The sequence below is a fragment of the Callorhinchus milii genome, unplaced genomic scaffold, assembly GCF_018977255.1.
Source record: "Callorhinchus milii isolate IMCB2004 unplaced genomic scaffold, IMCB_Cmil_1.0 Scaffold5, whole genome shotgun sequence".
NCBI classification, from domain to species: Eukaryota; Metazoa; Chordata; class Chondrichthyes; order Chimaeriformes; family Callorhinchidae; genus Callorhinchus; species Callorhinchus milii.
Genome location: NW_024704746.1, coordinates 36,768,734 through 36,780,112, shown reverse-complemented (window position 1 = coordinate 36,780,112; position 11,379 = coordinate 36,768,734). Strand labels below are relative to the sequence as shown.

At 38.1% G+C, this 11,379-nt stretch overlaps 1 protein-coding gene across 1 annotated transcript in view; it reads right to left on the bottom strand.

The window, feature by feature from the left end:
• Nucleotides 1–365: 365 nt before the first annotated feature.
• The window catches only part of LOC103185324 (leucine-rich repeat-containing G-protein coupled receptor 5), a 74,683-nt gene continuing 63,669 nt past the window's right edge, over nt 366–11,379 (bottom strand). Inside the window, exons 12-18 of the mRNA XM_042335730.1 lie at nt 10,570–10,635; nt 10,270–10,341; nt 8,168–8,239; nt 7,017–7,142; nt 5,847–5,992; nt 4,629–4,712; nt 366–3,676 (exon numbers count right to left, since the gene is read on the bottom strand). Coding sequence (XP_042191664.1) covers nt 2,583–3,676; nt 4,629–4,712; nt 5,847–5,992; nt 7,017–7,142; nt 8,168–8,239; nt 10,270–10,341; nt 10,570–10,635 — 1,660 coding nt within the window. The 3' untranslated portion in view covers nt 366–2,582. The remainder of the gene's footprint in view (nt 3,677–4,628; nt 4,713–5,846; nt 5,993–7,016; nt 7,143–8,167; nt 8,240–10,269; nt 10,342–10,569; nt 10,636–11,379) is intronic.

The following is an 11,379-nucleotide window of genomic DNA, read 5'->3' as shown; positions in this document are numbered from 1 at the left end:
CTGCCACTGTTCTACAAAGTCAAGCATAGAGCAGCACCAGGAGGATTATGATGTAAGCCAAATCTCCTTGCTTATTTCAGAAAGATAGGGCTCCTCATGAGTGTCCAACATTCTCTTAGATAACGTTAGCTGTCACTTGAATGCAGTAATACCAGACTATTGGTAATGTTCATTTGTATCCCTGTGTATGGCTATTCCTAATTCACGACTATGTTTCCTCAGGAGCTATAGAGTTTAGATTTGTGAAACATGTGTCCTTCCTACAGTTGCATCTGGTTATACTGTTCAACACAAACATGTATTACAAAGTGTTCCAACAGGATATTTAAAGTAATAATGAAAAGAATGCCTATTGTTTTAATGTGAGTATTTATTTTAACATGTTCTTGTTTTTCTCTCTGAAATAAAAACTCCAGTAGCCAAACTATTTACAGCTAAATGTTTACATACATTATATACAGCCAAGAAATGTTGACTTCATGTGATACATTTTTTGCTCAGTACATTACCTTAAAACGCACAGAAAATTGTATATTCAACCGGATTGCGGGATGGGGTTGAATTTAGGATTCAATCCTTCCCAGTGAAGCATTACACAAGAATATCCCATATGGATGCAAAAGTGGTAGATGATACCATTCTTATAACAGAAATAAATACATTTCTTTTATTTTCATAAATGTACATATATTTTATAGACATCTGGTTTTAAAAAACGAAATTCAACAGTTAGAATAGCTTGTGCATATTTGATCACTTCTAAAGCACTTCTGAATTTATTTTATCTTTTCCGTCTCTGACTGGCTCTTGTAGGAGACATTGATTTTGATCCACAAATTAAAGTCTTTTTGGAGTATGCTTACACAGTGCTTTAAAACTAATTTCCGTACACATTGTAAAAAAAAGGTTTTACTATAACTGTTGCTAAACTACTTAAACTTAACTTTGGAAAAAGTGCAGTTCTCTTTTCTAAAGATACAGCTCTCAACAAAATAAATCACATAAATTGTACATAATTTTGGTAAATGTAAGAATCATTACATTGTTTGTGATTTGGGGCCTTTTGGTCGTTCTTTTTTGCATGAAGTTGTGGAACTGGCAAAAAAAATCAAGCAGTGAAGTTACAGAGAAACATGTAAAATCAAATAACACACTGTCACTCAGTAGTTGACTGGTGGGTGTACCATTCAGAACCATATAGATCTGGATGATCCCATGCTTCATCATTTGTGTTGCTAAATTTAACCATTGTGGTGATCAAACAGAATTGACTTGCATGGAGTTGGGACACAGATTGGGATTCCGAGCTAACCTGTTGCTCCTCCTGGATACACATGTGTATGTGGTGTAGCATAGGTCAGGGCCAGTTGTATTGACCCTTAGTCAAATAACCTGCTAGCATTCACTACCACACTCAAACATAAAGAACACCCAACATGGACAAGAGAGTGGAGGAGTGCTGTTGTGAGTCACTTCCTTAAGGAAATAAAATTGGAAAAGAAAATCACATTACACTTTGTCATCCAGAAATGCGGCTCAAATTTATCATAGATATTGACTCATTTAAATCACAAATGTAAAATTCATGTATGCCCACATAAATTGTGAGTAACTCCGGTACATTATCAATTTTCTGTGAAAGTGAACACCCCATAGACATATCCTGAGGATATTCTCGCTGCTACCTGCATTTCACCCAGTGGTACAGGTGATGTATAAACACACACTGAGGGAGGGAGTGGAGGTGCTTTTTGAACACACTCCACACAAGAAACTGTGGGCAAAGAGGCTCTCTCAAACACACAAACATTTAACTGGCATATAAAGTTCTAAGGAGTATGAAGGCAGTCATTCTTCATGTCTCATACATGCAGAGGTGTAAATATGTCAATAAGCTTAGGAAATCATTTCTTGTAACATATCAATAGAATGCCATTGTGGGGGTTTATCATGGAATCCCCTTGATTAAAAAACAAAGTTGCTAATTTTAGCAATTATTGCATGACACACTCTATAAAGACAAAGTCTTGTTGCAAATTAAGTAGTAGATACATGCATCATATCAACTGACGCATTGCAGTTGAATTGTAGCCACAAGGCTTCTAAATGCAATTTATTGAAAGTAGTCCTTATACTTCAAGACCAAATACAAGTATGAGCTCAGAAAGATTGTGCTACTTTTGTATTGAGTTCATGAGCAGTGATGTACCACATGAAGCAGTCCGGGCAGTGCTATCAGACATAATCAGAATAAATTTGCATTTTCTTTGAAATAAGATTAAATGAATTTACTCTATTGAATTGCACAGTTTGGGCTATAATGAACAGTACGTCAGTCCAGTTAAGGTAACTGCCACGAATGAGAAATAAATGTATTACATTTTACTTTGAAGTCTGTAAACACTTTGCGGGCAGTTTATTTAACTGATGATGTTCTGTCTGCCACATCCACTGAGTCTTACATGTTTTGGGCGAGAAGTGGGGCAGGTGTAGATGTGCGTTTGTATTTGAAAAGTAAATCATTTTGTTCGCTTAAAACTGCCTGAAGCAGACCAGTTTTGTTGCTCCTTGACCTTTGCAATTTAATGACAGTGCACAAATGTCACTGATGAATGTTGACAGGTCTCCATCATTTGGTAATTGGACGGCACTGAGATATTGTCCATTGAGCCACAGGATGTGCTAGGAGCAGTGTCGGTGCCTGGATTTGCTACTAGTGCTTGAGTGGAATCGCATGACTGTTTTTCCGCATCTTCTGAATTGAGAGAAGCTAAGCTCCTCGGTTTTGATCTCTTCCACAATTTGGCATGTTTCCTGAGAAGTCCAAGATCATCTTTGAAGTGTGGATTGAAAAGCATGTAGAGCAATGGGTTTAGGCATGCTGGCAATGGCAGAATCACTAGGAGAATCAATTTGATCACCTCAGGACTAATAACCGTGAGGTTGAGCAAGGAAGAAAATGACAAGAAGGCCACTGGGCAGTATAGAATACAATTAGTAAAGAGCAACCAGGCCACATGTTTCACCATAGAACAGTCCCAGAGATGGTCCAAATCTCCCTTTTCTAAAGTACAGAAAAGCTTTGTGTAGGTTATAGTCATTACAAGAAAGCAGAAAGAGTTCAGCAAGACTAAAGCTACCAGAAAGCCCAGGGTGGACGATTCCCCGAAGGGTAATGGAAAACAAAGGGGAGAAATCCCATACTCTCCCACATGAAAGAGTGGAAGCATTGCTATTACGAAGGCCAAAATTGCACAGACAACAGCTGCTATCTTGATGCTGCTCAGTGCTTTTCCTTGCTTTGTAGCACATTTTGTGGAGAGACTGCGTTCAACTGCTGCAATGGTCAGCAAGAAAATGGACATTTCTGAAGCAAACACTGCAAAGAAACCTCCAACTTGACAACCTGTTCCATTCTCCCACCGTGCTCCGTATTTTGCAAAACTGCCCAAAGTCAACATATCCACAACTGCCAAAATACCGCTGTAGCAACCCATCAGAGAGTTCACCATTGACATGAGGCCCACTAAAAGCTTTGGTGGGGATAGAAAGGCTGGAGACCCAAAGACAGTTGTGGTGACCAAGCCATTGCAAATAAGAGAAAGCAATACAATGGTCCACACACCAAGACGAATCATCCAGCTGCCAAACAGGTAATCACAGGGTTTGAAGGGACCTGAAATTGAGAGGAATTGGATTAACTTTTGTTAACATGTTGCCAATTTAATTTCTTACCAAAGAAAAGCCATAGTGAAATTTAGCTTTGAGTATAATTTACGCTCTCAGTAAATGCAAAACATTTTGAACCATCATGAAACATCATAATTAAGAAACATTCAAATTAGTTATTTCTATTACGATAAAAGTCATGTTGCAATTAAATTCTTTTGCTAATAATAATAATCCTTGCATTTGATATAGCGCCTTATCGCTTCTTTGAGAACTCTCAAAGCACTTCACAGAATATACTGTCAAGTGAATTTACTGTATATTTTGCGGACAAAACGCAGCAGTGCCCTACAAACGCTGGATTGAGTGATCAATTTTTTTTAATGAAATTATTATCTGTGGAAAAACGATCCACCAATCGACCAATGACCGGGTTCCTACTCACTGCTAGTTGAACAAATGCTAGTGGAGCAAGAAAACTTGCCCAACATTTTGCCCTGCTGGGAATCGACCCCAGGTCTCTCATTTGCGAGGTGAGTGCTCTAACCACTGAGCTACTGGACTTTTTATGAAAAGTCAAATGTATAGTTATTAAATTTTTGCTTAAAGGAATTGGATTTTAATCAACAACAGTGACTTGAATTTGTATGAAATTTAGAAGCGCCCTTCACTCAGAGTGGTGTGTTTGAGCGCTGAACAATGGCGGAGTCTGGCACTGAGCTGCGAGAAAGGGGAGGTGACATTAGGCACGGTCGAAGAGGAAAGTCTTCAGGTGCAATTTGAAGATGGGTAAAGAGGACGCAGGGAGAATGTAAGCTTTGGAGCAGATTGATTCGTACAATGGAAGCTCTTGCTCTTTTTGGCTGCACAGCCCCCAGTCAAAGCCCTGCTGCTTAACGTTTATTTTAAGTCTAACTAAGCACTTGTACATTTTCAAAACAAAATGATTACTTTTTCACCTGGCATTGGAGTGCACTGGACAGAGAGTTGAACTTTAGGATCTTCTTCAAAATCAACTGAGAAATCATCTAGGTCATGGTCATCTGAAAAGAATAGTACAATACAATTTACATCTATATTGCAGCTTTCATGTCAGGGGAATGTCTCAAAGCACTTGACAATACTGGATGGGAACCTGAGTTAGAAATGGCGAGGAGAAATGTGATGGAAAGTGCATCCAAAGAAGTATGTTTTGAGACATGTCTTGAACAAGGGGACGAAAGGAGTAAGAATGAGGGGAGAAAGTGAACAGTACACGTATTCAATATGCGTTAGTTGGTAGGTTAATCTTTTTAATGTGCCGAATCGTATACACTGAATGATAGATTAAACTACGTTTGGTAAGCATTTAATGTTTTAAAGTGTTTTTATAATGGGATTTCTGGTTATAAGCGCAAATTCTGGTTTTAAGTGCAAATTTCTTACACTTAATGGACAGAGCAACTGTGGCTATGGATAAAATGTAAAGTGGCTAGGTTATACTGGCACTAAATCTTTTTAAGAAATTCCCAATGTACAGATAACTTTAATGACAGTTTTCACCTCCTCCCAAACATGTTTAATCCATAATTCAGCTCCCTTTGCATATTTTAAAATGCTCAAATACCCTATTACAAAGCTGGAGCAATTGTCTTCCTCTTTAATATTAATGGGGACAAATTTTCAGGCTCATGAAGGAATCCTCTTGAGAAATACTGGAAATGAGATGCAATATGTAGTAAAGTTTAAGAGAAATATATAAACATGAAAACTGTCTTCATTTATTATTTAAGAAAAAAATAATAACTTTGTACCTTATATGTTTGATGCAAACTGGTAGGTAATCCAGGAAGAGGTAAAATGGTCTAGAGCTAAAATGTTGAAGTGTTTGTTTAATTGATAAGAACCAAACCCTATTTGCATTTTTGAAATCTTCTACACAGAGAGCTGATAGTACATGAACACCAGACTAGTTGAGCGAGAGTTGTCTATTTTTGTTCTGTAATCAATCTATGAAATTCTACACATCATGGTAGAGGCAAAATCCACAATTGTTTTTAAAAGGGAAATTGGACAAATAAAATAATAAAATCGATTCATGGAAAGGTAAAATGAGTAGGACTAAATGGATAGCCTCTCAAATTGTACAATTCTATGAGACCCAGTGAGACACAGAAATAATAGCACTTCACTCTCACCTTGAGCGCTCAGCATTCCAGTATCCCGTTTGTGAGCTTCTTCAGCACTGCTGTTCTCAGCTCTACCCCACTGCCTGTCACGTTTATAGGAGTTTTTACAAGATCCACATGCACAGCACTGGTAGGCGTACGGCATTTCTAGAGCCCTGCAAATGTAAACAATGAAGCATTTCTACCCAATTTGCTATCAGTGAGTTAAAGGCACTACCCACTGAGTTGCAGGTGAATTCAAGGTAACTTGTCAGAGATCTGGTTGGATTCATGCTGAATTCAAAGGCAAATTCTAATAATACAGTAATTACTCTTGCATTTGTTATAACACCTATAACATCAAAATATCTCAAAGTACTGCACTTTGAGAAATACTGCCAGGTATTGTGACTTTTTTATGTAGGCAAACTCTTAAGTGGGATGCATGTAAACACTTACAAAATGGTGTAGACACAACTAAATTACTGGCTAAGTTTTCACATTTCACTTAAAGTTCCTTTGCATCACTATTGCTCTGAGGTACATTCTACATCGTATTGTGAGCAAAGCAATTTTCATGATCTCATGGTTGAAAACCCTCAGTTTTATATCTCAACAAGGCTGCATGTTGGTTTCCAAAAGATGGAGAAATTGTGGGATCTAAAATGATTCATTAATACAGATTCAGATTGGGAACTCTTTTCACTAACTGTTGTACGTCACACAATTAACACTGACGCAAGGTGTGGATTGTGCTGGAGTAGAGTTTTTGCGAGTCTCCATAACTTCTGATTTTCTTGTTAAGAAATCTTGTTAGAAATAGTCGCATATTATGTCCCACAATAGGTTAATATTCTACTTTTTTATTGAAAAAAATCTGTTTTAAATAAGTTGCTATCACAGCTGGGCAGTGTTAGAGGAATGCACTTGCTTACTGCATGTACATAACACATTGTCAAAAATATACAAGAAGAAATCATGCACAACAGAGTCAGACTTTCACAATCAATCATTGCAGTTTTGCACCACAATTTAAGCATTTGTGGCTTGTTAAGTTGGCAAAACTCCCCAAGATGTGTTTGTATGGAGTACTGTGATCTTACCCCAAAACCCAGTACTTTGGTCATCCCTCCATGATCAGGTCACACCATGCAACTGAGAATGTAATGAAAATAATGCACATAAAGTATGCTTCTGTACCTCAGGTTAGGAAGATTTTCCACTGGTACTAAATCCTGTAGAGCTTGATTGCCTGTTATTTTTAGATGTCTCAATCCATTTAGACCAGCCACAGGAAGAGATGACAGCAGATTGAAGGTGAGATCGCTGCATGAAATGAATACTGGTAAGCAAATCTGCTACAAGTCGTATACTCTACTTCAGGAACGATATTTGTTTTTCTAAACACTTGTTACACAGGATATAACTCAGAACATGTTAAAGAATACAAATGTAAAAAGAATTGATACAACAACAACAACAAGATTCCATTTATAAAGCGCCTTTCATGTCAGGAGGACGTCCCAAGGCGCTGCACAGTTGGGTCATGACCCGAGCAGGGGGGAAATGGTCAGGGTGAGGGGAGGGGAGGGAGCGAGGAGGGGGGAAATGGTCAGGGTGAGGGGAGGGATGGGAGGGAGCGAGAAGGGGGAAGAGAGTCGAGAGGGGAGCTGAAGGCTCGGTCAAAGAGAAAGGTTTTGATAGGCTCAAGATGTGGTGTTTGGTAATAATCCTTGTATTTTATACAGCGCCTTATCACGTCATTGAGACATCTCAAAGCACTTCACAGCATATACTGTAAAGTGTAGTGACTGTGTATTTTGTGGGTGAAATGCCCACAGAATACACAGTTGAATTAGTTAATAATATCCTAGGCATCACTAGGATAGTTTATGATGCCTACAATTGGTCTAAGTTCCCAGTGGTAGGGAGTGGGGAATATCAGCTTGGGTGTCTGGTCCTATTAGGGGCCCTCATCCCTTTTACACCTGTTGGAAGCAGCGTGTGTGTGTGCGCGCAATGGAAGGACGTGATTGGAATTAGCTGTGATGTCCTCTACATGAATAATCTGCCAACGTTCACTAGTGAACCTCACTCATGAATAAAGTGTCAAGTGGGTGAGGCACAGGATGGTGCACGGGACCCGTGGAATCATACTCCAACAGAAGGAAACTAGGATTCAAATGCCTTCAGGAGATAAGAGGAGATAATTGAAGGAGAAAAATGGCAAGGATAAAAAAAAGGTCATGGGAAAAATATAAATGGAAAAATGACAACTCTTTGTTACACGCCTTAATATTGTTCAAAAAATCATTTACAGATAATAGAGCAAATAAAACAAAACAACTTACAGTTTGATTAAGGATGGCAAAGAAGTAAATGAATCTTGATGGATAAATGCAATCTTGTTCCAGCCAAGATCTCTGTAAGTAAACATATAAAAAATATTGATAATAAATAATAATCCTTCCACTCGATAAAATGCTTTTCATGTTGGGAGGATGTCTCAAAGTGCTTCACAGGATTTATGTAAAGTGTAGTGATTGTGTATTTTGTAGGCAAACACGGCAGCCAAATTGTGCACAGCGATGCCTTAGAAACAGCCATGAAGTGAATGATCAGTTTTACTCGTAAGAAATCCCTGCCTAAGTAAGCATTCCTAAACAGTGTGCGGACACAGGGAAACTCTCTTATACAACAGGTGCTGTGAAATATCTGAATTAGATTGGACGCAGATTAGATTAAGATAAAGATGAATGCCCCATTTATACTGTGCTTTTCACATCAATTGGATGCAAAAAAAACACGTCTTAAATCATGTTTACAATCTTCAGACAAGAACGATTATCTGATGAAGCTACCTTGAACGTTCAGTTTCGACTGGACATTGAGCCACATCATTGTAGTAGAAATGAGGGCAGTGATAATCGAATTAGTCTCCACTCAAAATAGTCCCTTCATATTTCTCGAGTTTTCGTCTATTAAAAGCGTTTTTTAAAATACCATTAAAGAACTTATTGCATAACCAGCTCTTTAACAGACCTAAATAATAGTGACCTATATTTGTTGTCGGTTAGCAGAGTTCTGTTGTTTAATTCTTCCGAAGCAGAACCCTCTTCAGCGTTTGGTAAAGCCTATTGTCTAGTGGGAGATATAAATGTTGTTCTCTGAATTGCTTTATAAACTGAGTGCAATTCCATGAAATGGTAGTTGGATGTTGCCAAACTTGGGTTTTAATTCTTAAGGGTGTTTCCAGTTCCATAGATGTGAACCCCAGTCAACCTTAGAGACCATGGGCTGCCTGATTCTGTACATTTCAGCTCAGGTACCGAGACTGATCATTATTATTACCATAATAGAGCTACTCAAACAACAGCAAGGCTCTAGGCCTGTAGTATTAACCCTAACCACTAAATTAAACACACAGTTTTAAATAAGAATAACATCTTAAAAGTTGTTGTCTCACTTTCTTTATATTTTCTCAACTTTCCTATTCTCTCACTTGTTCTTTGAACCACTATTGACAGATTAATCCATGGGGTTACCTGACCCTATGAGGGGGGCAATTGTGGTGCTCTCACTGCTGTCCCAGCTGAGATCAGCTAACTCACTGCTAACTCACTGCAGACCTTGAATCTTTTTGGCTTGTAAGGTTCAGTAACTTTTTCATATTTTCATATTTTCAACATCATATGTTTCTTGGCCCAGCTACACTCTAAGCTCCTTCTCAGGGGAAACATAGCTCTGGCCCTACCTAGTTGTTTTCCTTTTAAGTCTAAAAAGCAGAAAGCAAAGTGGGACATGTGCTCCAGTTACCCACTTAGCCTTGGGGGGAATGTATGTGTCTAACTGTATGTTGCACATGATGTAGTTTGATCTGGATACTCTCAAGCATGGTGATGGGTTTCCGCATGTGTCAGATACCTGGCTGACGCCCCCCAAAAATGTACATCAATGAAGACAAGTGCTAAGAGTCCATCTACTAAATCTTCTGCCCTCAGCTATTCTGCCATTTACATATTCACATTTGATTTGATGTCATATGGTTGGATTTATGTCACGCATGCTTCTCTCTATTGCTGTTAATCCCAACAATACCAGGGATTACAGAATTGTATGGCTTGCACATAAAATCTTGTGGAAACGTATATGGCACACATGTGGAACAATTCTTGTTTAAATACAAAATAACCTCACAATTGCTAACCACTGCCAAATTTACAAATTATGTTATTAAAGCTAAGATAAACATAAATTAAGGTAAAGTTAATAAAAAAAAGCTTGATCCATTATTAGATTAACTTCATGTCTTTATTTTTAAACAAATTTAAACGAATTTCACAAATTGAATTTGTCTTATTTGTCACTGCTACATGGAGTAGAACTGTTTACTTTGTTTGAGGTCTGAAAGAAAGCATCAAGCAGCTACAAGAGCTGATGCCGAGGTACTCACAGTGATCGCAGGGCAGTGAGCTGCTGAAATGTGTCATCTTGAATTTCACAGATTTTGTTGTGATGCAGGTCTCTGAAAATGCAAACAGATGGAAAACTGCAGTTTAAAGAGCAGCCACTCAACTGATGGATGGTGTTTACATTGCTTACGGGAGAAGAATTCTAATGGGAAAAAGTTCAGCTCTTTAAACACGGAGTCGTTTTTTTGACAGGTGTCATCAGTTAACAGATGAACTCTTAGGTCATTTTCACCTCTGAAGAGTACAAAGCAGTTTGCTACCACCGCTGGCTTTTGGCTTACATTTTCTGAAGCTTCTGGCAGCCGAAGAAACTTGGTAATTCCTCAATCAAGTTATAAGACAGATCCCTGTTAACAGTAAAAGGAGGCAATGAATTAAAGTAATTATTAAACAAAAATAGTGATTAAAGGAGTCCAATCTTAACTTTCATTTCATTGCATCACAGCTACCACAGAATTATCCATTTATTTTTCCATCATTGAAAGAAAAGCACTCCAGAAATTGTTGTTTGTTATGAAGTGGGAGATGGTTAAACAAAAGCACTAGTTTTTAAATGACCAACATTCCTCCCTCATGCAAACTCAACAAACAGAAAATGTTTTGCCATTCATCTAGTTGCTCTTCGTGACATGTTGCCGGTGCAGGCTTGCTGCTTTTGTTTGCCATAACAATCGTCACTACACTTTTAGGCGACTAATTGTCTGAAGATGCTTTGAGGCGCTTTGATGTAATAATACACTGTACCAAATGTGTTTTTCTTTATTAAAGGAATGAACATTTCTGGATTCCTTCCACTTGCATTTCCTCACTTAAAAATAAATAAAAACAAATAATAATAAATTAGTCACTTCAATCCATGACCGTTTGTGGGACACTGCTGTGCACAATTGGCTGCTGCGTTTAGCCCACAAAATATACAGTCAAGTCACTTTACAGTATATGCTGTGAAGAGCTTTGAGACGTCTCGAAGAGGTGATAAGGCACAATATCAAATGCAGGATTATTATTATTAATATATGCACAAACATTGTTTACTTGTGAGGCAGATTGCAATAGGTTTTTATACAGATTGACCCCAGTAGAACACACCC